This window comes from Schistocerca gregaria, chromosome X, assembly GCF_023897955.1.
Source record: "Schistocerca gregaria isolate iqSchGreg1 chromosome X, iqSchGreg1.2, whole genome shotgun sequence".
Taxonomy (NCBI): Eukaryota; Metazoa; Arthropoda; class Insecta; order Orthoptera; family Acrididae; genus Schistocerca; species Schistocerca gregaria.
This window is the reverse complement of record NC_064931.1, coordinates 123,748,488-123,774,032: the sequence shown is the minus strand read 5'-3', so window position 1 is coordinate 123,774,032 and position 25,545 is coordinate 123,748,488. Positions and strand designations below refer to the sequence as shown.

General features: G+C 38.5%; 1 protein-coding gene across 1 annotated transcript in view; it reads left to right on the top strand.

The window, feature by feature from the left end:
* Nucleotides 1–25,545, top strand: part of LOC126298997 (glyoxylate/hydroxypyruvate reductase A-like) — a 108,359-nt gene that overhangs the window by 37,279 nt on the left and 45,535 nt on the right. The window contains exons 2-4 of the mRNA XM_049990623.1: nucleotides 326–451; nucleotides 4,606–4,763; nucleotides 11,132–11,354. Of these exons, the coding sequence (XP_049846580.1) occupies nucleotides 355–451; nucleotides 4,606–4,763; nucleotides 11,132–11,354 (478 nt within the window). The 5' untranslated portion in view covers nucleotides 326–354. The remainder of the gene's footprint in view (nucleotides 1–325; nucleotides 452–4,605; nucleotides 4,764–11,131; nucleotides 11,355–25,545) is intronic.

Sequence of the window (25,545 nt, the reverse complement as noted above, 5' to 3'; positions counted from 1 at the left end):
TTCGATCTGCACGAAGATGTTAAACCAAAATTTTGTCTGGCACTAGCACTGAAAATGCCACCCTGCCATTGCATTTTAAAAAGTTGTCAGTAAATAGGGCTGTGAGAATTACTTGTGTTGCATATTAATAATCCAGTGGCATGACTCTTAATTAAATGTTAGCTTTCTGTTGCAGAATGAAACAGTAATATATGATTCCATTATACCCGTGTTGTCATGAAGTTTTGATGTGAATACTGTTTGTTGAATAGAACCACTCTTTATTTTATGTAATAGCGAAGGTTTTAATAAAGTTTATGGAATATAAATGTGACATATATTTCAGGTGACACCTGTGGCGTACAAGCCGTCATAATGACACAACAAATTGCTGTTTATAGCGTGCTACAAAAATTACCTTCACTTTTAAAAACTGCTCTTCCACAACTGCAGTTTCAAGTGGTGGAACACGGTAAGGAGTCTTTCTGTGCTGCATTTACTTTCTTTATTATTGTAGCACGTACAAGCCATTGACTATGAAATGAATGTGTATGTATTTTAAACAGCTTACTAAGTTTTTGTTGGCATTTTAAATAGCGCAACCAGTATTAAAATTTATAATCATCTACTGTAACAGAAAGGAAACTTACACCACCCCTCTTGTTATGATGGAATGCCCATAATTGAACATGATACATCTGACAGAAAGTACTTCAATGTCTGTCTGATAGAGGAAGCTTGGATCTGCTTAAAAAAAAATCAACATATACCCTGCACTCGAGCTTCTTCATAGGTTCTAGACACCTAAATACGTTGTTTTTTTTTTTTTTTTTTTTTTTTTTTTTTTTTTTTTTTTTTTTTGTTCTCAGTACGTGTAAGTTTTAGTGTAATGATTAAAAATCCACATTAAGCCTATAATGTAGTTAGGCTCACAGTTTAGTATCTATTGTGTTAGTGCATCCTATTATGATGATCACCAATTGCTAGAAAAATGAGTAATTTTTTGGCAGTATAATATACAATCGTATCGGTAGTAATTAATTATCTGCAATGTATACAAATTATTCCAAGTGATTGCTGTGAAATTGCTTTTATTTATGGCCACAGACAATCCTCCTTTCACTAACAACAAACTGTCAAGTCAGTGTCAATCACAGTTGAGCCACCATGCTTCAGAAACTGAATGGGTTTCATTAAGCAACAATTAAAATGGAAAAATAATTTTTAAGCACACTGGTTTATGGATCTTCAACACATCCACTATAGCTGGAGTGATAACCAACAAAAAAAGTTTGTTTTGCACCATATATTGCTGATTAAATTAAAATCTTTAGTGTATATTCTACCACTATCTAGTGACCATCCCTTTTCTTCTCAAGCCTCTAGCTCTCTCACCAAAGCAGAATCAATAAAGAGCAGTATCTATGAATAGGTCATGCTGGCTTGTTTCTCAAGAGAACTCTTCCATTTTTTGTTTTTGTAAACCTCAAATAGAGTGGTAGAAGCTAGTATTTCACATAATTAATTTTTGTGCTGTACTACTGTTTATATTTACAGTATAAGACATGCGAGTAGAAAATTCCCTTAGGGGGAAGTTTTTCCGCTCCCGGGATTGGAATGACTCCTTACCCTCTCCCTTAAAACCCACATCCTTTCGTCTTTCCCTCTCCTCCCCTCTTTCCTGAAGAAGCAACTATCGGTTGCGAAAGCTAGTAATTCTGTGTGTGTGTTTTGTTCATTGTGCCTGTCTGCCGGCGCTTTCCCGCTTGGTAAGTCTTGGAATCTTTGTTTTTAATATATTTTTCCCATGTGGAAGTTTCTTTCTATTTTATTTACATCATATATATATATATATATATATATATATATATATATATATATATATACACACACACACACACAGCAATAGCGAATGCTGCCTAAAGAATACCTGGAAAACTGGGGATAGAATTCAGTTACTTTTGAAGCTACACTTTCAAAAACTAGAATTTAGCCAAAACTATTATGTCTGAATGCTTTTGAAATGCTTTTCTGAGAACACAAATAATCTGTCATAGAAAGACTTGTCTTTCATGTGACTTTCAGAAAAATCAGGCATTAGAAAGGATCCTATTTTAACAGGTGTTCATTATGCTCCAGGTTCATTGGGTTTCTTTGTCTTCAGACAGTGGAATATGCAACAGTGTCTTTAAATTTGATAGTTTCAGTGAAAACAAATAGGCATATGTTCAAAGCATGTATTTTGTTACAAAAATATACCATATTAATTCAAAGACTCCAAACATTTAGTTATTATGTAGTTAATCCAGTAATTTGAAACATTTTTCTGTGGCATTGGGAAATAAAGTAACTTTTTGTAGGGCATTGTAAGGAAAGGGTAAGAACGAGGGTGGCAAGGAGTATTGCATGGATCTTGTGTAAAATTCTGTAGGTCTTAAAGAGAGGTCTCTCAAATAAAACTTGAGCTTTCGAAGATATTTAGTCTTCATCGATTTTCAAAAGCTCAAGTTGTCTCAGCTTCAACAGCAAGAGAGTTTTGTGTGTGGGTGGCACCCAAAAGAGTACGGAGTCATAAAATAAACCTTAATTGCAATTCAAAACTATACTGGAGAAGGATTCGAGCCAATATCACTGGTTTCTTTTATTTCTTGTATGGAAATATGACATACAGTTTTTCATTTTACTTTGATGTTTCAAAAGATTTTGTTCTTTTTACCCAGCTGCTGTAATTAATTTGATTTGGGGAAATGTTTGTCAAAACAGTCATACTATTTTTCAATGTAAGTTCCCTTTGTCTTGCAATACTTGGTAGATCAAAGATTCATTGTTCACAACTGATAAAAACTAAATTTATAAGTACATGTCTGGGTTACATGCTCCAGTGTAGTTAGGGCATGTGCACTGTAATTTTCATAACTCAGAAGTGCCTACATAAAAAGCAAAACTCTACAGTACTTGATGTTGGGAGGGCTACTAAATTTTAAACTAAAATACAGTGTACTGAAAATTAGTCACTGTAGGTAAACAGAAATGATACTTTCCATAATTGAAATATTGGAAGGAAAAACAAACCTTTGTCTTAACTGAAGTTGTTTGGCTCAAAGTTGTTTAACTCTAAAATCAGACTGGAAATTATTTGTGTTGAAGGTTCATTTGGTTCAATGATATACAAACATTTAGAAATTTGTAGCATGTTTAGTGAAAAAAATCATTATTGCTGTTATTGAAGCAATTATTAAAAAGCATCTCATATCTTGCAGGAGACATTACTGATCAAAAGTAGGGAGGAAAGGTCATAAATGTGTCATGAAGCAAATAACTCTTTGAAAAATTGGCAAGTTTCTGCTTTGAAAGCCATCTGTCTTAACACTGCAGGGATTTGCTCATTGTTGTTACTAGCACTAATTCTTACACATCCCTTAGATTTTCTTCTCAAAGAATCATGAATGTGTGCAAAAACACCAGGGTGCCCTCAGATTTGGTCAGTTGTATGTGACACTTGTTCCTTTAAAATGAGCACATCACTCCTTAACTATACACATAGTCAGAAATCTATGGATTAAAGTCAGGTGAGTGGGGATGCCGTGTTACTGGACTTCATTGAGAAGTCAATCATTCATTAAATATTTATGTTATGTACTGTTGTGTGAGGCATGGAAAATGGTGTGGTGCCCCGTTGTCCATAAACCACAACCTGCAAGAGTAATGTTCTCTAATAGCAGAGGTAGTGTATTACATGGAAATTGGTAATATTCAGAAACTGATATTTTGTCCAGCAATTTGTGTGGCAGTACATTTCTATCAGGCAATTCATGCTCACATGTTGACATTAATGCAAACTTGTCGTCTTGTACCCATGGTTGCTTGAGCATTTGGATCTGCCCACACATGCTTATTGTGGTAATTTATTTTTCCACTCTGTATTACACCCTGTATTGCACTTGCATGACGAGATATAGACTCTCTGTGTAAAGTTTCATCTCACTGATATCTTGATGCAACAAATGTAATTTCCTTGCATAGTAGAAATTTCCAAATTTTGGATGTAGAATTATGAGCTTATCATTATTTATTGTTTATTTATACAAATCAATTTTAACCACCAGTTTTTCATCTAGCAATATTGGCTGAATTCTTCATATAACATAGCAGCCTGATTGATAAAATTATGCTCTTGAATTTTCTTTCAATAGGCTATGCTGATTTCCAAAGTATGCTAAAACATTTGTTCATACATGAGATCAGTTCAAATAAACTGATAATCAAGCAATGGGTGGTCCCTCATACTGACTGAATAGAAGTTTGGAGTTCTACTCTGCTTGTGTATATTCCAGTGTCTTAAATGTAATATGTGTTGCTCAATGAGGGACAAAGAGGATCTTTGATGATGTGTGAAGCAAATTGTAATTTCTTTGCACCTACATAAATTAAAAGTATTGTGCTGTGTCTTGTTACAACTTTAAATCATGTAATTAGTATAATAAATAAATTAATTGTAGCTGTTAGTCTTTCTATGTTGATGAGGAGACTTTAATTTAATTTGAGGATGGTACTGATTTTATCCTTATATAACATGTATTTTCCAAATAAAATTTTGGGTAATTTTATTTTACCATCATGATTTAGGTGCCTCTGATGCATTGGGTGCTCTCCAGAAGGCTGAAATAATAATTGCAGATGGCTTTCTTTTATCTCCCATCATTCATCAGCTGCCAAATGCAAAGTGGATACAGTGTACTTATGCTGGTGTGGAGAACATTGTTGCAGCTGTTGATAAAACAAAGGTAAGCTATATTCTTGATTTTTGATGGGTAAAGTAGAGCTGTATCATGGTTAGCAGGCTCAATTAAATGTATTGCAAATCTTACCATAGCTTGTTTTGATGAGCTTTCTGGAGAATTTCAAATACAGATCTCTATGTTAAACCCTGTCCTTCAGGTATCCCCACAACCAGAAATCGGAGGGAGTGACAGCAGGTGATCTTGCTAGCCAAAGCATTTAGAAAAGATTGGCTGATAATCATTCTGGAGAAGCAGGTGAACTTCACGAGCGATGTGCAGTGGGTCCCCATCATGCATTAAAACTGTAGAGTTCAATGCGTGTCTTTCCTGTACAGCGGATGCGACATGCTAGTGAAGCATATCGCAGTAATGCTGGTCCATCACACTGCGTGTCTTTGGTCCTTGAGTGCCAACCTGTTCAAAAAAGAATGGGCCAGTCGTTAATGTAGTCGTGGAGCGACACCATATGGTGACATGTTCACGATACAGAGGAACTTCATGCACATTGACTGGAGGTGAAGATCCCCACATTCAGCAATTTTGGTGTGCACCTCACCCATCCGAGAAACGTGAACTTCATCTGTCCATAGGATGGTCCAGGGCCAGCTGTCATCAACTTCAATCCTTGTGAGAAAGTGGAGAGCAAAGTCAACATGTCATTGTGTGTCCTGTGGTATAAGCTGCTGTGTGGTATGCATCTTGTACAGATACCGTTTGAGAATGATTCAGAGCACCTTCCATACAGTGGACCATGGGATGTTCAACTGTCATGACATGGCATGCGCACTGCCTGATGGTCGGGAATTGCACGCAGTGTAGTGTGCCATACCAACATCACCTGTGGTGAGCGTCGCTCAGTTCTCCAATGATTTGAACTACTTCATCATGCTCTGCACAGCAGGTGGAGAAAGAGGACCCTTCCGTAATCCTTTCAGCTGGCGATATTCTCAAAGTGCAGCAGCAGCAGCATTATTGTTGTTTTGATAATAGAGCTTCACCAATAATGCCCTGCTCCTTTTGTCCAAGCTCAAGTTGACACATCAACAAGCACACTGTGACTGGCCAGGCGTGAGAGTCTATGAATCATGATGACTAATCACAGCACCTGGTGGCTGCAGTTGGAACTGGACAGTGGCGCTTTGACGCATGGAAATCATGTATCCCATACTCAGGACATTAATGCTACCAAGTTTGGTACTCATGCAGTAATTAATTTCTGTGTTACAACAGGAAAGTTTAATCATAACCACCTGGTATATAAGCTCAGTTAGGCATTTATGTGATACTTTTGTATAAGGGCAGAAAAAAGTTGGTATTATTCCACCTACAAACATCAGAGAACTATGAGTAATTTTTGAAACACAATGCCTCAGTATTTATACAGACATCATCTGTCACCTTGTTGAGTCAGTTCCGAATTGTGTTGTTGCACAAAGCATAAATGCACAGTTAGTCAGATGTTAATTGAAATATGCTCAGCCACCAGAAGGACAATGTTCAAGCCTTCAGTAACCACTGTAGCAAAGGTGACCCAAAACACTAAGAACTTGAGATCACATGTTTAGGCTTTCAGTGAGTGAAAGTCAGTATCTCCAATGACCTCATTGTTTATGGACTGTTAAACTCTTATCTTTCTTTCTTTCTTTCTTTCTTTCTTGCTTCCCAACAATGTATTTTTTTCCCACCAATATACTTTGCTTGCACTCTAGTAATTCAAGGTTGTTGTCACATTAAAAACTAACATTTAATTTTCCTGTAATTGTAAGAAAATCATCTTGTTAATACAGTAGACAGATAATGTTAATTTCAGACCATTGGCCACTATATGCAACAAATTCTTCCTTACAATAACAGGAAACATAGAGACAAAAATTGTACGATTCATAGCAGATTCATTAGAATCACAAAGATAGGCATCGCATACTCTGTCAGCAGACATCCTTTTCGCCAGAAATCATTACCTCTCATAATATTAACAATAGTGCTGAAACTTTGTGCAAGCATGGTAGCTCCCATTTCCCTCCCCCTCATGTTACCTTTGTAATCAGTTTATGAATAAAGGTGTACTTCCTGAAAGATGGAAATATGCAATAGTAACACCTTATTTATAAAAGACAAGGTAAGTTATCTCTAATCATACACTTCTCTCACCTTTAATTTGAGAATATGGGCTGTAACTCAGTGAACTATTTTCATGGCAATTTTTTAACACCTTGTTCAACGTCTCTAAAGGATTCGGCACTGAGAAAGCCATATGTAATCTCAAAACAGAATTCTGGTGGAACTAAACAAGAAAACTGACCCTCTTGAAATTTTCTATGTTCTATTTGGCCTATTGCAAATCCTGTTCCACTTTTTAGACACACACATGAAGTCAAGGATGATTACCCTACATTAAGTAGGCAAAAGTGCATACACATCATCCATGTCTTTGGCATTAAAGCCTGTCATAGTCATGTGCATAGATGTATGATAGGACCTTTCCACTCAGGGAACAAGAAGACCTGCCAGACAATCACAATCCCTCATTGCTAGTACCTTGATCTGAACATCTTGGTGACCATGATGATGTGACAACACATCAGAATGCGAATATCTGCCAATCTATCATATGGTGGGTTACTCATGAAATCCAGATCCAGAAAGTTACAGTCCACATTACTGTTTCATGAGGAGAGGAACTAGTGCCACATGCTGTGAGTCCTTTGTGGCGAATGACTTACTGGAACATTCTATATATGTGTAAATAGGATAATTCTCTGCTGAGGTGGGTAATACAGCTCTGAGTGTGATCAAAATGTGCTTTCAGTGTGGAGTGTTAGTTGTTACTGAGGATCCCACTGTTGTGACTGGTTATTTCAAGTGTGCACGCACCCACCTTTGGTGTGTACGTGCATGTGTGTGTGCGAGCATGCTGTGGCGCAGTGGTTAGCACACTGGATTCACATTGGGGAGGACGATGGTTCAAATCCACATCCGACCATCCTGATTTAGGTTTTCGGTGATTTCCCTAAATTGCTTGAGGCAATTGCCAGGATGGTTCCTTTGAAAGGGCACGGCTGATTTTTGTCCCCATCTTTCCCTAATCCAAGCTTGTGCTCCGTCTCTAATGACCTCATTGTTGACGGGATGTTAAACAGCAATCTCCTCCTCCTCCTCCTACACAGTCTAACTGTTATTGATCAATTCATAATTTGAGACACTTGTATTTGAATGGTGAATCATGCCACAGCCTTGAATTATTAGTCGTGTAATCAAAGACTAAGATCCATAGCTCATTTGACATCTCCATGGTTATATCATTTGCCACTGTTGGCCTCAAATAAAATCTGTGATCTATAAAGGCAGTTTCTTTAAATGACTGCAGTAACAACAGATCTAATGAAGTTGGCAGTTGTGTTGCCTAACAGCCATTAGTACAAAGTTGTTAACTATGATGTTTGTTACACATGAATGTGGACCATTTCCGAAGGTAGTTTGAGTTGTGTGAAAAGTAAAAGATAGAGAGGAGCAATTGCATCAGGAATTTAGTTCTTCATGTATGAATAACTTATGGGAGTACAGCTGGTTATCATCTTCAACAACTACTGATGTAATTACATCTGATCAACCCATTAAATGTGCCTTAAAACTGACAGTATGTTCACCTATTGAAGTATTGGTGGTTGTCAGAGGTGTCACCGAGATGCATTCCTGTAAGCTGTTGGAGAGCTTTGTACATCAGATGAAACTAAAAGTTTCACATTGGTAGCATGTAACTACACATTTACATTTCCAAAATTACCATTTTCCAGCTGTTTATATCATTTTTTTTTTTTTTGGTCCCTTCAAATTCTCTCTGTTCCAAGTGTTAATCCCCACCCAATTTTGCATTACTATAATTACAAATATTCCACCATTTACACATAATGAGGTGCATGTAACTGAAATATGATGATGCTGGTGAGGCATTGGGCCATATGGATAGAGTGAAGAAAATGATTTTCCTTCAAACTTTTAAGCGTAAGCTTCAGAATTTTGGGGACAAAACAGAGAGAAAAGCTTTTCCTTCACCTTGAACTCCGGCTTTGTCATTAGATAAACTGTATGAATAAAGAGAAGTTGTGATTTCATTCTAGAATCAATAGCTTTTAAGATGTGACAAAAAAAGAATTGATAGAAAAATCTAAATTTCCAAGTGCTGTAGGTGTAACTGACTGTATTGCATGTGCGAATTTCAAAACCTATGCAGCATAATGACAAATATATTAATGGAAAGGGTTACATTACTATAAATGTGCAGGATATTTGCAGTGTAACTTGACAGTTCCCTAGTGTTGAGGCTAACTGCCCCAGGTCAGTACATGACTATCAAAGACAGAGAAATGCATGGGTCAAGGCAGAGCTGATTGAATTCAAGAACATTGTGCTTTTGAGTGGTAAAGGCTATGGCCTAAAGGCCTGGATGATGATCCTCTATTGCAATCCAACAGAGGAGACTCAAATCATTCAACAGACTTTTAAAAAATTAGTGTTGTGATAAAGGGTTGTTTTATCGGCTGAAGGGTGGCGCTTCCTATTTTGAAGTCTGTGTGTAGAGTTTCCTCGCCAAATGTTTCAATAATTATAGCTTGCTGCTTTATTCTGCATAATGTTGTGAGACATCTGCAGAATGAAAATACTGAAGATGCTGCATAGGATATACATGACATTGGTGATAATGAATAGGAGCCTGTAACTGAGAGGGAATTTATTAGGAGAGGACATGAAAAAAAGACAATGAATTGCAGCTCTAATACCAAATGCAGCATTTTGAAGTATTTTGTTTATGAAAACATACAGAACTGCTCTTCTGTAACAAGCTGTCGGTAACATGGTCTAAAGAACAGTATTTATATTAAAACTATTTACATTTTTCTCCTCTTGAACATTGTTTCCACTGTTCACCTTAGCATTCAGGAAATTCATTACCACAGCTTCTTTTTCCATTTGTACCCTTGCCAAGTTCATATGCTCAGGTAGCACCAGCCTGCATAATTCCATGATACTTAGCACCTTTATCTCATCTGTTTGTGGCAAACATTTTGCTTTCTTGGAGGATTGTGGCCTGTCATGTGAACTTGCTGTAGACGAGGCATTGCTTCTGTAAGTTCTGATTTCTCTTACAATCCACAATAATATTCTAAAGCTGTAGTTAAAAACCTATTATACTTTCTGCACATACTGAGCTTTCACCTGTATCTGATGAGGACATCTTCAATTGACAAGTCACATGTGCTGACCTAGAACAAATAAAGTGAAAGGAAGTCTTATGGCCAACAAAACAGCGAAATCAGATGCCAGTGCCTATTCAACAGAGGTTGCTGACAATGCAGATGAAGCAGATCAGTACAAGCTTTTGCTTTTGTATTAGAAGTAAAAGGTGGTAGGAAAAGATAAAAGTTTTTCACACAGCCTGCAGCAACAGCTCCATTTATTCCTTTTGCTTGCAAGTAAATGCTCTGACTTCAACCATTATCTCCCAAGCTTGTAATTTAGTTTTATTCATGTAATGTTTACAGATATTCCACAAAAAACTTTCTTTAGCTATTGTATCCCTAGTTCTGAGCCAAAACCAATTTGTGTGGCTCGTGCTTTGCCTCCTAACACTGCCAACCTAACAATAACTGTACTGTATTTAGTGTTGGCCATAGCTGTTTCATCAAATGAGATGATGTAGTAAATTTTATAATTTGAAGTTACATATACTTCTTGTTTAAAGTTTGTGTCCAGGCCTTGTAATCACTTTCAGACTTACTCTGAATGCTTGAAGCATTAAAAAATACACATCAAAACTTTTGAATGTATTTTTGAACTGGAAAACTAGATAGAAAAAATTTCACCTGAAGAAATTGAAAGAAACTACAATCCTGGCAAATTCTTTTGTCAAAACATATGAACTACCATTGTGTACAATAACTGTAAAACTAATTTATTTGCTTAAAAAGTTGTTTCCCACCATTTACATTTTCCCACAATTTACACCCTTTTTAAGGTCTCCTGAAAAGTGTAAAACAGGTGTTTTTACTCTAAATGAATTGTTACTTACAAAATTGCAATGTGCTGGCTAAATGAAGTGAATGTATATCTTTCATAACTGCCTTCTTAGTAGTAGTTTGTAAATGTGTGATGGAGATATTTTCAATTATTACAGAAATTCCTATAAAAGACCCATTACAGACAGTATAATTTGTGCTGATTGTGTCACTTTTGTGTGAAATAGATACTTTTATGTTAATATATTTTGTTTGATTCTGTATTTAATATTCTCTTTCATTTCGCATTTGCTATTGCCTTTTCTGTAATTTTCACCTTGACTAGGATTGTACCTGATTATGCATCATGTGTTTCAGCTTCCACTTCCTTTTGTAATGACCCGGCTCACTGGTGACCTCTTTGGCGTACAAATGGCTGAATATGTTGTTTCTGAAATTGTCAACAGAGAACGGAATCTGTTTACATACTATGATTATCAGAAGATAGCAAAGTGGGGGAAAGAAGGTTTTTTTCCTGAAATGAGAACTATGATGGACCTGACTATCGGAATTATGGGCTTTGGTGAGATTGGAAAAGACAGTGAGTTATCAGAGTATACTTTTATTGTCCTTTTTTTCACTCTTTCAGAAGAAACCTTCAGAATTTTGTATAAATAATGAATGTTTATATGATTTGCTAAACTCAACTGCGAATTAATTTTAATTAATGATATGCTAAGAATGTGTTTCTTTGAGTTGTGAGTTTAGCACTCCCAATTACTGGGAGCTCACACTTATTAAAATAAGCTGGACTCTTTTGCCGTGGTCAGGTGAATTTCTTGTTGAATGTTTTGGTCCTTCATACAGAGTACATGTCCAATGGGGGGGGGGGGGGGGTTGTAGTTTTCTTCTTCTTCAAAGGTCCAATGGATATGTGACTCGCTACTGACTGATGTAAAATTCCGTTTCTGCTTGTTCCCATGCGGAGGCGTGATTCACATGTTTTAAATACTTGACCACAACTGACCATTGTCAGTTGCTGTTGTCTACTATTGTTATCAGCCCATGGTGGAAGACTGTGACACATCTTCAGCCCTGGACCCTAACTAATATTTAGCTTCACATCCTCCTCCTTTACATTGAAATTATAGTTGCTTGATTGATTTGGGGGAAGGGACCAAACAGCGAGGCCATCAGTCCCATCAGATTAGGAAAGGATAGGGAAGGAAGTCGGCTGTGTCTTTTCAGAGGAACCATACGGGCATTTGCCTGAAGTGATTTAAGGAAATCATGGAAAACCTAAATCAAGATGACCGGATACGGGTTTGAACCATCGTCTACCCAAATGAGAGTCCAAGGTGCTAACAACGGTGCCACCTCCCTCGGCTGAAAATGATGACCCCACTGTATAGCCTTTTATAGTATCTGTTTGTGGCTGTCAGTACACAAGTCTTATCAAAACAAACTCAGTTGTCTCCTGGCTTCGAAGCATGTTGCACAACAATTGATCTCTGTTTCTCCCCTTAGTTCACGTGTTGTGCCCACAGAAGAAATTATAGGTAGTATGAAAACAGGCATTCCTAGTGTGGATCTGGTAACAACTGAGAAAATGTGTATAGAATCATTAAGAGTATAGCATGAAGCCTCCAAAAAGTAATGTAACTGTGGATGACAGAAATGTTATAAAACACCTGAATGAGGACAATAGTATTATCATTTTCACTAGTGACAGGAGCAATGCAACAGTAGTTATGAAGTGGCCAACTATGTCAGTAAGATTATCAAGTTATTAGATGTGCAAACATATAGGAAGTTCAGGAAGGACCATACTGACAAAGTTCTTAATATGGTTAACAATAAACATACTCGATCAAACAGAGCACTCACTAAAGTCTGTTCACATAAGTTGCACTACCTTCGAGACTTTATGGGTGGCCAAAAATTCACAAAGAAAAGGTTTAGTTGAGACTCATATTATGTTCCACAGCTTTTGTACAAGCTCATGCTGCTGATAGAGCTCCTGTTTCAGGATCACAAAAAGCTACTTGTTCATCTTGGTTGTAACACTCAGCAAAGTTGCCTGATAATTCCTGTGCCATCATGGGGTGGGTTTTGGTTCCAAACAACCTTTGTCACCCCCCATTGTGTGTGTACTTCTTCAGCATCATAGGTCTTATTGAACACCAGTAATGTACAGGTGAATTAAAGAAAATAATAATTCCTGACTTTTCTTATATTAAATAGAAATGAAGACTAGAGATGGATACTGCTTAGCAGTTACAGTACTCTGCAGATCTACTGAATAACTCAAAAGTTTAGTTTTGGGTAACACTACCTTTGCCAGGCTGGGAAGTGCTCTAATACAAAATCACTCTCTCAGTACACATACATGCCGTTGGTGCACTCACAGTAGGCATAATGTGTTGTCATTAGAAAAGTAGACCAGGGTGTGTGAAAGCAAAGTGTTGATGGTTGGAAATAACAGAGTCCAAATCAGTGTCCAGAAACTAACAAAGTATTGCAAGGTCATCATGACTAAGTCTACTGGAGAGCAGGTAGTACATATTACTGAACTGGGACAAGTGAGGCTGAGAGGGTCTGCAGCTGTTCTACACTACTGGCCATTACAATTGCTACACCACGAAGATGGCGTGCTACAGACACGAAATTCAACCGACAGGAAGAAGATGCTGTAATATGCAAATGATTAACTTTTCAGAGCATTCACACAAGGTTGGTGCTGGTGGCGACACCTACAATGTGCTGACATTAGGGAAGTTTCCAACCAATTTCTCATACACAAACAGCAGTTGGCCGGTGTTGCCTGGTGAAACGATGTTGTGATGCCTCGTGTAAGGAGGAGAAATGCATACCATCACGTTTCCGACTTTGATAAAGGTCAGATTGTAGCGATTGCGGTTTATCGTGTCGCGACATTGCTGCTCATGTTGGTCGAGATCCAATGACTGTTAGTAGAATATGGAATCGGTGGGTTCAGGAGGGTAATACGGAACGCCGTGCTGGATCCCAACAGCCTCATATCACTAGCAGTCGAAATGACAGGCATCTTATTCGCATGGCTGTAACAGATCGTGCAGCCGCGTCTTGATCCCTGAGTCAACAGGTGGGGACGTTTGCAAGACGACAACCATCTGCATGAACGGTTCGACGACGTTTGCAGCAGCATGGACTATCAACTCGGAGACCATTGTCGCGGTTATCCTTGACGCTGCATCACAACAGGAACGACTGCGATGTCTTTTTTTTTTTTTTCCCGGATGAATCTAGGTTCTGTTTACAGCATCATGATGGTCCCATCCGTGTTTGGCGACATCACGGTGAACTCACATTGAAAGCACGTATTCATCATCTCCATACTGGCATATCAGCTGGCATGATGGTATGGGGTGCCATTTGTTACATGTCTCGGTCACCGCTTGTTCACATTAACGGCACTTTGAATAGTAGACGTTACTTTTCAGATGTGTTAAGACCCGTGGCTCTACCCTGCATTCGATCCCTGCGAAACCCTACATTTTAGCAGAATAGTGCACAAGCGCACGTTGCAGGTCCTGTACGGGCCTTTCTGGATACAGAAAATGTTAAACTGCTGCCCTGGCCAGCACATTTTCCAGATCTCTCACCAATTGAAACCATCTGGTCAATGGTGGCCGAGCAACTGGATCGTTACAATACACCAGTCACTACTCTTGATGATCTGTGGTATCGTGTTGAAGCTGCATGGGCAGCTGCACCTGTACGCACCATCCAAGCTCTGTTTGACTCAATGCCCAGGCGTATGAAGGCCGTTATTACGGACAGAGGTGGTTGTTCTGGGTAGTGATTTCTCAGGATCTGTACACCCAAATTGCATGAAAATTTAAGCACATGTCAGTTCTAGTATAATATATTTGTCCAATGAATAGCTGTTTATCATCTGCATTTCTTCTTGGTGTAGCAATTTTAATGGCCAGTAGTCCAAAATCTGCCACTGTTGTTTATCATTGTGACCTGGCTCTGTCAAAATACCACTCCGTGCTGCACCTAATGACATCACCAGATGTATGTGTAATTACACTGATTAAGCCATTGATACATCCATGAGATTTATTTGCTTATTCCATGTGATCTCATGGTACACAGTGTATTAGAGATGTCGGAAAAAAATCAGTTATCATTGTTAACATATAGTAACATATAGTATCTTTGTAATATAATACACTAAGATTGGTTAAGTTTACTTCACTCCTTTGCACAATGTTTTCAATTTTACATAAATAGCAAGATTGTTGCTCTAGGTATTCATTTATACAGTAAAAACAGTGACACAACAAATTTGACTTCACGGCTTTGCTAAATTTTATGTTGTCTTCAATGGACTTAATACTTGTGGGAAGTTAGTTGAACAGTTGGAGGCCCATGTGGAAAGCTCCCTTTTTACACAGTTGAGTGTTTGTACCTAAAACATGCAGATTTGAGTTTTCGCTTGTGTTGTGTTTATGTATTTCATTATTTTTTGTGACTCTGGAGTCAGTTGGCACTATGTGGTTTCTGAAAAATTTTAGAGTCTCGAGAATGTATAGGCAAGGCAGTGTAAGGATTTCCAACTTTCTGAAGATGGGTGTGCAGGAATCTCTGGTTTTGCTCCTACTAATGATCCTCATTCCTCTCTCCTGGATTTTGAATGTGCTCAGGGGAGTTGGAGAATTGCCCCAGAATATCACACTATATTTTAGGTGGGCTTGTATGTAAGCGTAGTACGCACTGGTTACAACATATACCAAACAGCTGCTCCTCAAGGAACATCTTCAGTCTTAACTGGGAATGGGTTTGGTGAAAATGGTGTTCCCGAGGTGGAGCTGGTCAGCACCATCAGTTCTCTTAAACTGTACATTCTGACTAGGATTCTGTAATGCCCGTGCAGCACGACTGGAATATTTCTTTGAAACATGGAGCAGAGTACACCCTTAGTTTTGCTATGGGATTGTTCCATCATCCTTACACTCTTCGTGATCAGAATATACATACCAAATAGGACTGTCTCCTAAAGAAAGCCACCCACGTGGGTGATTAGGAAGACAAACTGGATATTTTGTACAGGATTGAGTGGATCACACCACTGCCATGGCTCGTCACACCGATAAGTCATGCTAGCCAAAGTCTACATCTACATCTACATCTACATCTACATCCATACTCCGCAAGCCACCTGACGGTGTGTGGCGGATGGTCCTTAGGACAGCTAACAAGGCACCTGTTCCATCATTGAATGAGAAATGTCACTCTGCTGCCATGAATAGGCATGCAGCTCTGTAGATCTTTAACCCCTTGACTGGGCTATTTCTTGCACCAGATAGTGGCCATTGTCATGACTACTGCTGTGGTGCTACTGCTGTCAGGATTTGTGTGCACTGCTATTTGTCTCGGCCCATGTGGACTAATTTGTGACAACCTTGTGATACTTGGCTAGTTTTCCATACCTCATGGTACTTCTTGCAGCATGGTTTAACTGTCATATTATGAAGTACTTTCATCAAATCAAGTGATCTTGTGATTGTAATTTGTCAGTAATTCAAAACCTTTAACAGCAGAATGTGTGCTATCAAAATAAACAAATTATTTATGATTATCAAAATAAATCTCAGGCAGGATGTTATTGGATGAGCTCACACTTACACTTTTTGTGTACAAGCCAGTTTCTTCTCAGTAGTCTCAGTAGAAGGAATATGTTTAGGAAAGTGTCATCCTACCAAACGTGTTGGGACTGGCACATAGCAAGGGTTACACACTTTCCTTTGCTGAGAGGAAGAATTCACAAATGCACTGCATTTTACAAGTAAACTTTCAATAAGCTGAATTTGGAAATTGTGTACCAAATTTCCCATAGAACTACTTTTAGAAAAAGTATGAGTTTAGGGCTGGAACCTCCATCAGATGGCAAAATTACTTTATGTAATATTTAAGGAGATGCTTTATTGTTACTGCATAACTTATCATGTTCTGGTCAGCAATCATTCTATCATTGTCTCCGAAGATGACCTCGGAGTTCGTAGTCATTGTTTGCATCCTCTCGGTCTGTTTAGATTGTCACTGTAAATACTAGAAAGTGAGTAAATGTCTTTTTTGTCTCACCATTGCATCACCATCAATTGCCATCTGTAAAAAGTTTCTTTATTCTTCTCTATGTTTGCCTCCCTCATTACAGTTGGTATTTCCTTCACGTTGCTCATAACTGTACCAATGCAGTAACCAGTTGCAGCCTAGGATGAGGGAGAGGGTGTCCTGTAGGGTAGCTTCAAATGATAACAGGAGAATTAAATACGTAAAAAGCTTGGTGTATTTTGATATGAGTACAAGGCACACACCTAAGGTAGGTGAACATGCCACCAGCTGCTTCGATGATGATGATTTACAGTGGAGGGCACTAAACAGCTAGGTCATCAGCGAGCTGCTTCGAGAAGCCGTCATGGCTAAGTTACAGTATACTGAAGTCCAGAGCATTATAAATGTCAAGGAATGTTGTGTGTTATCAAGTTGGAGGCTGAGAGCAGAGAGTGAGTTCTTTCTGGAACCCACACTGTGTCCACATCCCTCAGAACCTCAAGTGGCCATTTCCCCACATTTCTTGCATGTAAAGCATGCCTCACCAGCAGTCTCTAATTGCTATGAACTTCTCTTAGCAAGTAACATAGGCTGTTTCTGATGTACTAGTTGTGGGAACAGTCCCGTAAACAGGCAACAATTCTGAGCATTAGAGAAAGAAAATTTAATAATAAAAATCACTACTTAAGCACACCGGAATTCCTCCAGACAGGTGGCTGCTTGCCCAAGCCTTCTCTCTTCTGCAGGAGTGGCTACTCATAATGTCTACAATATTGTGCCAGAAGCTCCTTTGGAAATATGGGAGACTGATAGACTGGAGGAGAGACTGTTAAACAGTCTGAATGATGGGGCTCGAAATGGTTCAGCTTGCTTGTGCAGACCAGGCTTTGAAGACCAGTGGAGCGTTGGGGCAGTGCAGTGTGGTGGGTTGTAGTGGTAAGGCAACTGCACTATTGATGGATGGTGGTGTTGCCTACTAAGTAGTGCTTTCATCAGGAATCGGTGTTACAGATCTAAGACACTCGGCCCGATGGCCATTAGGTGTTCCATGGGAGTGCGTCATACAAAAAGAAGAGTCTAATTTAGAGGGCGGTGTGTTTCATTGATAATTAATGTCTTAGTTCTTTCAGAAGAGTGTTAAATTTTCAAAGCATAGTTAAATTGCAATTGTAGTAAAAAAATTTTATGAAATAGTTGTAGGAGGTTGCTGGTACTACTGAAGCTTTTGGCACTCATAACAAAATAAGAGAATAATAATATGATAGACTTCCCTTAAACATAATCTTAACCAGGGACTATATCAAAATATTTTGTTATTTATAATCCGCAGGGCCCATGTACAAAAGATGGAGTAGATATCCCATTAATCTGGTCTGGAAATCATCAATTAAAATACATAACTTCCAAAGTTATCATAGTGATTGTAACAGGACGGTTTAAAAGAAGGTGCTGGCATAGATATAATTTAAATGGGTAGAAAGGAAGGTAGTATCCTTCATAACCAATGGCTGATTTGTTAAATACCAATGTTATGGTATATTACCCGAGGCATCTTAATGTTTACCCACTCTGGATAGAATTAACAAGTATAACAGAAAGATTGAGTTAACCTTTCTAACGATTAAATAAGTGGCTGTGGCATGCAGTCTTATTACATTCATGAGAAAATCTTCAAATAACACGTACATAAGTACAGAATACCAATTAAAAGATAGTGGTTGCATAAGCTTGATACTATTGCACAAACTCCTTTAGGTGTACCAAACATGTATAGTTCCTACCAAGTAAGCATTAACATCTATATCTCAGCTTTACACAAGCACAGTCTCTTGTATGTAGACTGTACCTGTAAGGGTGCATCAAGGATCGTAAAACATAGGCAGGCTTTCCCATACGTCTTTATTCACAGACTTCATTGAAAAAGCAGTAAGAACATATGGCACTGGAGTGCATAAAATTGACATCATCTGCAATATTCATGGCATAATATTAAGCAATGCTGACAGGTTATTCACTAATGAACAAATACATAGTTAAATCTTCCAGCTAGCCCCAAGATTTGAGGTCATATGTTTCATCTTCGGGTCACATCTGTTACTGGCAGTTGTCGGATGTTTGTGGCTGAGGAACAACCTCTTTAGGTGAGTTGCAGCACTTCTTACAATAGCCCTTCGTGTATAAAATTCAGACCGCTAGTCCAATTAGAAGCAGAGTTAAAGGAGGGAATACAGCTACGTAGCATTACAGTCATCATGTATTTGTAGAGAGGTGAGTAACTGACATGTGTAACAACACAATCCAGGGTAATTTGTTCATTCTCATGGTCTATGAACCCATCCATCGATTGTAGCAATGGATATCATAGGCAGTGCCATGCAGTTATTGTGGTGGCTCATTTCAAATGGTAGTTCAGAGGTCCAGACTCAGGTGAATGGTGTGTTCTAATTGAGCAACCAGTTGAGTTCTTGGTTTGATGAGATCATAATGGGAACTACCACATAAGACTGCAACCAGTTAAAGATACACAGTGGGACTGAGTAATCACCAAATTATGATAGTTGTTAGTGGTCCTGGTACAGTGTACAACCAGCTATGCTGACAGTGGCAAATACTGGATCCTGTAATGTGATTACAACTGGAGGGCATGTGGATGCAGAAATTTCAGCTAACAATAGAAATGTGATTCCTGGTTTGTAGTTCTATGTTGGAGCAGTGGTTTTTTTAGCTTGAGTGCAGCACTGGAGATTGGCTGTTGACATAGTTGAACTGCATATGCTGGTTCTTACTAATTATCAGGTATTCATGTGTTTGCCAAGTAATGTGTTTCTGTAAGGCACTCCATGCAGCTGGAAAGGAGTGTAACCAATAACATTCAAATTTGCTGTTAGTGCAGGGGATAGGCAGGTGTATCCTTACATTGAGGTGATCATGAAGATGGGATAGATGTACACTAACAGCAGTGTAGAAGTGAGGTAAGATACACTCTTGAACAAGATAAATCATTTGAAAATGTACTGCTTTTTGGGTGGTGGTACTGGTTAAGATATGCAAAGCATTGCAGTAGGACTCAGACTAGCACAAAGTTTATGCTGTAACCCCAAGTGTGTAACATTATGCAGAGTATTTAAGTAGAACTGAGTAGCGTGAGTGTTATAAATGAGGATCTGCAAGGCTTTAGTCATTTCTAATGCAGTGGTAATGTTGGATAGTCCTCCATGCACCATCAAAAGATTATGGTAAATAATGTTTTTAAACTTCTCATAATGTTGTACTAGTCCCGTGGTTACTGTACTAATCTGCCAAGTACTGGCAAGCAAGTTGTCCTCTGTGAGAGTTAATCGTACCTGTTGTTGGACAAGAGTACTTTGATCATTTACAGCAGATGATGTTGCATGATGGCTTGCTTTATTCCATCGGTCCACATCCAAATGGTCATGTTGTCCAAACAACATTTTTGAGAATGGGCTTGCCGGCATCGAACCACGCATTCTTGAGTTTGTTAGTGTGGGACGTTGTAGGTGACAGTGCCTAGTTGCTCCCGTGTATTAGTAATCACTTGGATTCAGTCGCACAAGGAACAGAATGTTTCCTTCTGACCTTATTGTCTCAGAATGGGTTAACAATCTAATAAGAACTTTGCTACATGACATAAGTTGAATTCTTCCTCTTGAAAGAGTGTTAGATTAACCTTGGTAAATGTGCATGTGGTAGGGAACATATAACAATAGTCCAGTCAATGAGTGCCCAAAAGAGGGGTGTAGACTGTATGGAATATGCAAAAAATTTGATTTTATGGCTATTTTTAGGAATAGTTAGGAGAGGGAGTGGAAAAGTCCCATTCTTTGGTTTTTTACCTATATCTCAGAAATGTAGAAAAAATGTTCCAGATAAAAATGAAAGCTAATTCAGTTTCCTGTAAAATTATCTCTATACATATTTGTCAAATTACCAGCAGTTTTCGAGATTCATGTGTACTGAAAGTCAATATGTTGTGGTTGGCAGGAGAGCCAACACCGTGTTACTAGAGGAGGCCGAAAGGCACGCGTTTTAGCTCACACAGGCTGGCGTGAGGTCTGGAACAGGACAAGGAAATTAGAATTTAGAAAAACGGACGTAGCTGGTGGAATACTTAAGTTTAATCCATTAATGATGAACGTTGGTTTCGACAGTACATGATTTACAATATCAATAGTAACTGATAATGGTGCCTTGCTGGGTCGTAGCAAATAATGTAGCTGAAGGCTATGCTAACTATCGTCTCGGCAAATGAGAACGTAAGTAGGCAGTGAACCATCGCTGTCAAAGTCGGCTGTACAACTGGAGCGAGTACTAGGAAGTTTCTCTAGACCTGCCGTGTGGCGGCGCTCGGTCTGCCATCACTGATAGTGGAGACACACGGGTCCGACGTATACTACCTGACCGCGGCCGATTTAAAGGCTACCACCTAGCAAGTGTGGTGTCTGGTGGTAACACCACACAATAATTTTCGAAAAAATCATTTTTACCACTCTTTTTTTCAAACATTTGCTACTAGTATCTCCCATAATCATTGCTGAATAAAATTGTCAGAGACGAAGTTGTAGAGCATTAATTCACCTTCAATTTTATGTACACTTTTGCCACTTCATCTTGAACCACTCAAAAGTTGTACACTCAGTTTTGATGTTCCTCTGGAAATGAGTATGTTGAGAACCTGTTGCATTTTAGCTGATTTAATTTCCTATTGTGATGACAAATGACACTTTAATATGGAAATAAGGTAACTGTAATTAAAAAAAAACACTTTTTTTTATAAGTATATATTTTATTATATTGTTATGAATCATATAGTGAAAGAATTTACTTGGACTGATAATAATTCAGAGATGGGAAAAAGTACATTCAAGGAAACATTTTTTTGAGACAGGAAGTTCAAGGCTCATTTGCCTTTGTCAGCACAGGGAGAGACAGTGATTTCTGGGAAAGGGTTGACAGTGGGGAGGCCCCTCAAGGAACAACAAAGACTGGCCACATGGCTTCCTCCAAACAGCTAGGTAGAGGGGGGGGGGGGGGTAGTTCTCTCTCACTTCTTTTTTTTTTATCTTCATTTCACTTAAAATGTTAATTGAACATTTTAGAGACAGTTTTTGTGTCAGTGTTCAGCATTGATTTTTTGTGAATTGCTTTTAATTTACATGAACATCAACAGAATAGAGGTGGCTACTGAGTGTTTTGTGTGTGATGAAACAATCAATGGACTAGGTGATGGTATTTCCACAGTCACAAAAACAGGAATATTATCACTCATCAAAGTGAGTAGAGAAAGAGGAAATGACAACAGCTCCTCTTTAGAGGGTTTTGATGCTATTCTCATTCCTACTAAAGGTAAAAAAAAAAAAAAAATAACTCCAGGCTGCAATCCATCAAGGCTCATTTAAAGATACAGGCACTGTCAATGTCCTCTTAACCACCTGAGCCTGCACCTTTGAGGTCCAAACAATTCAAATTTGATTTCAAAATTATTAGATAATTATGCATGAAACCCTCAACATCCACATATGAAGACTATGTTTCAAACACAATGGAACAGGTTAGTGACTTACTGGAGGGTAATAGTAACTGTCAGTTTACAGTAAACGGCATTCTGGACACTATTACTGGGAGGAAACCTGAGTGGAGAACTGTCAAGATAGAATGGTTACAGAGGTTTTAGAGACAGTGGGTGCAAATAGCTAACCTACACTTGGTATGATAACAAGGAAAATAATGGGAAAGAAGGGGTACTCAGAATCATCCAAAAAGGAGGAATCTAGGAAAAAGTGTGTTGCTGTTGGACATCACATCACGTCAGTAGTCTGGCCTCATACCTGCTTGTCATCAATATTGACAGGCATTTCCATTCTGCTCCACAGGAAATATGCCTCAAAGAACTTGGTTGATCTTCTAGCAAGTCTGGGTTTCAGCTCACCATGCTGTGAAGTACAAAAATTGGAGTTTTCTGTGTTACCCAAGCTCAGCTAAACTACAAGCCAGCTGCATTCAACCAACTTGTTTTTGATCATGTGAATTTCAATGTTTGTACCATAGATGGGCTTACTACCTTCCACATTATGTGTGGGATCAAATGTGTTGCTCCATCCAAACATGTCGAAAGAGATTCAGAAATATCCGAATTGAACACAATACCTGTGTCTGCTGCAACTGGAAAACTCTGAACAGTTCCCCTATAAACATGAAAAGGCGTCTACAAAATGTGCCTGTGGCTCTCATAAATAAACCAGAAGAGCCACCACATCTGGCTCCACATGACATTCTGCAGTTTGTTGCCAAAAAGCAAGGTATTGCAGTCCCAGAATGAAAGGGGTACATTCATTGTATAACAAAAGGAAAACCAAGTGAAAAGACTAGAGTGATTGTCCTTCATTTTCTAAATGTTCTCCTCCTGCCCCCCCCCCCCCCCCCCTCCTTTCCCCCAAATAGAATATGACACAGTATTCAATAGGGGCCTCCTGGCCAACAGTGCCATATGCTCATTTCCTTTCTGATCAACCATTATATTGGAAAGCAGGGATATTATTGCAGCTACCATGAATACATGACACTCTAAGATGCCGAGTTATGTTGTATATCTTGACGGATTTCACCTGCTGTAGTCACTTTTGGGGTGTGTGGGGTACCTCACATGATGCAGGCTGGTTTGAAAGAAGTTTTATTCAATATAAATTCTTCATTGTCAGGGGACAAAGTGCTGAAGGGGCACACCTTTGCCAGAACAGTGTGGGGTCATTTTCTTGTTGAAAATACCTTGTCAGATGAAGTTGAAGTCTTCAAGGAAGTGCAGAAATGCATCTGCACCCATATGTCACATTTCCTCTTCAAGTCTCCTTCATCAAATTCTTCAAACCAATCAAAATTATTCGAATCAGTGGCTATCAAATTTAGGAAAGTGGGGGACAGGATCAGCAACAGTAGACCCATTGCAGTGCTGTGGATCCAGTACTTCAAAATGGCGGTGAATTTGATAAAGGAGTGCATCTATGCAGAAAGGTCTGACAATTTCTTTGCTCATCTGAACGGCTGTAAGCAAATGATACTCTATTTTCACACTGCTGAACACTTCCTGTATGTCAAGTCTTGCCATTTATATGAGGAGGTACCCAAAAGAAATAAAACAAATTTTTTGGTGGGCAGCACTTTTGTAGTACCCTGTTTTGCTGCTAGGAGTGCATAGGGTGAACACTTCAGGGTCAGTAAGCCGAATCCTGTCACTGAAGAAGACGGTGTTGGTAAGATGGAGTTCAGATGTACCTGAGAACTATCCTTACTTACCAATAGGAAAATTTTAAAACTGCCATGTCTTAAAAGTTTGAGAACATTAGTAGCTGAATGCACAGAAAACAGTAAAAGGAGGATGTTGGCCACTATGCTCAGATTGGATTCTTAATTTGCATAAACAATAAGACATTTCCCAATTAGAATAAAATATTCTATATAGCCTTTAATGTTCAGTATTGACCTACAAGAGTAACAGGGAATCTGTACTGTAATAAAACTGGACAAGATCAAAAGTGCAGTTTTTCAGCACCCCCCCCCCCCCCTCCCCTCTGTCCCCCTATGATCATTTAATGTGACCAAAAAATTTTGACTCCTCCATTTTGTGTTAAATGATTTTTGTGATATTTTAAGAAGGATTAAGTTACATTGGGAATCTGCACGAAGAGCATTTTTTCTCTCTCTCTTTTTTTAGAAGATGTATAAGTATAAAAATCGATGTTTTTGCCGGTGTACATCATATAAATACATCTGAAGGAATATTACAGTATGCATTATTTTTAATTAGGAAGTACATCTTCACATTAATAAAATTTTATGCATGTGGTGTAATAGTTTAAATCTGTTCTGCTTTGGTTAACCTTCAGTGCACATTCATTATAAAGGAGGACTGCTAAATGGTAGGATTGAGGTTGTAGTGGAAAAGGTCTGTATGGCTATTTGAACCTTGCTATTGTGGAATGAGAGTGAAGCGTGTCAACTTTCGAAAGGCGTTCGACTCAGTTCCACACTGTCGCTTGCTCCAAAAAGTACATGCTTACGGTCTATCCTATGACATATGCTGTTGGATAGAAAGTTTTCTAACAGACAGAGACCAGTATGTCATCCTCAATGAGGTGACTTCAACAGAAACAAGCGTAACTTCAGGTGTGCCCCAGGGCAGCGTAATAGGTCAGCTGCTTTTTACGATTCACTTAAAACATCTGGTTGATGGTATTGACAGTGGCATTAGACTGTTTGCTGATGATGCTGTAGTCTACAGGGAAGCAGTATCATATAAAAGTTGTGAACAAATCAGTGAGGTTACTATTAAAATCAGTCTTGATCACAAATTTATTTATTCTGGTAACTGGTTTTGACCACGCCTGTGATAAAGACTGCTTTTAATAGTAACTATTAGCAATAACAATGATCAGTGTCTGCTCCCACGATGTATTCAAAAGTGATTAAATCAATTAGGATTTGCAGCAAATAAATGCGTGGTCTAATAACTGGCAGCTATTTCTCAATATTAGTAAGTGTAACCTACTGCATATTACAAGGCGAAAATCCCAATTAATGTAAGAGTACAAAATAATTCCCAGTCTTTGGAAGTGATAACATCTGTCAAGTATCCGGGTGTGACTATTTGAAATTATCTCAAATGGAATCATCAGATT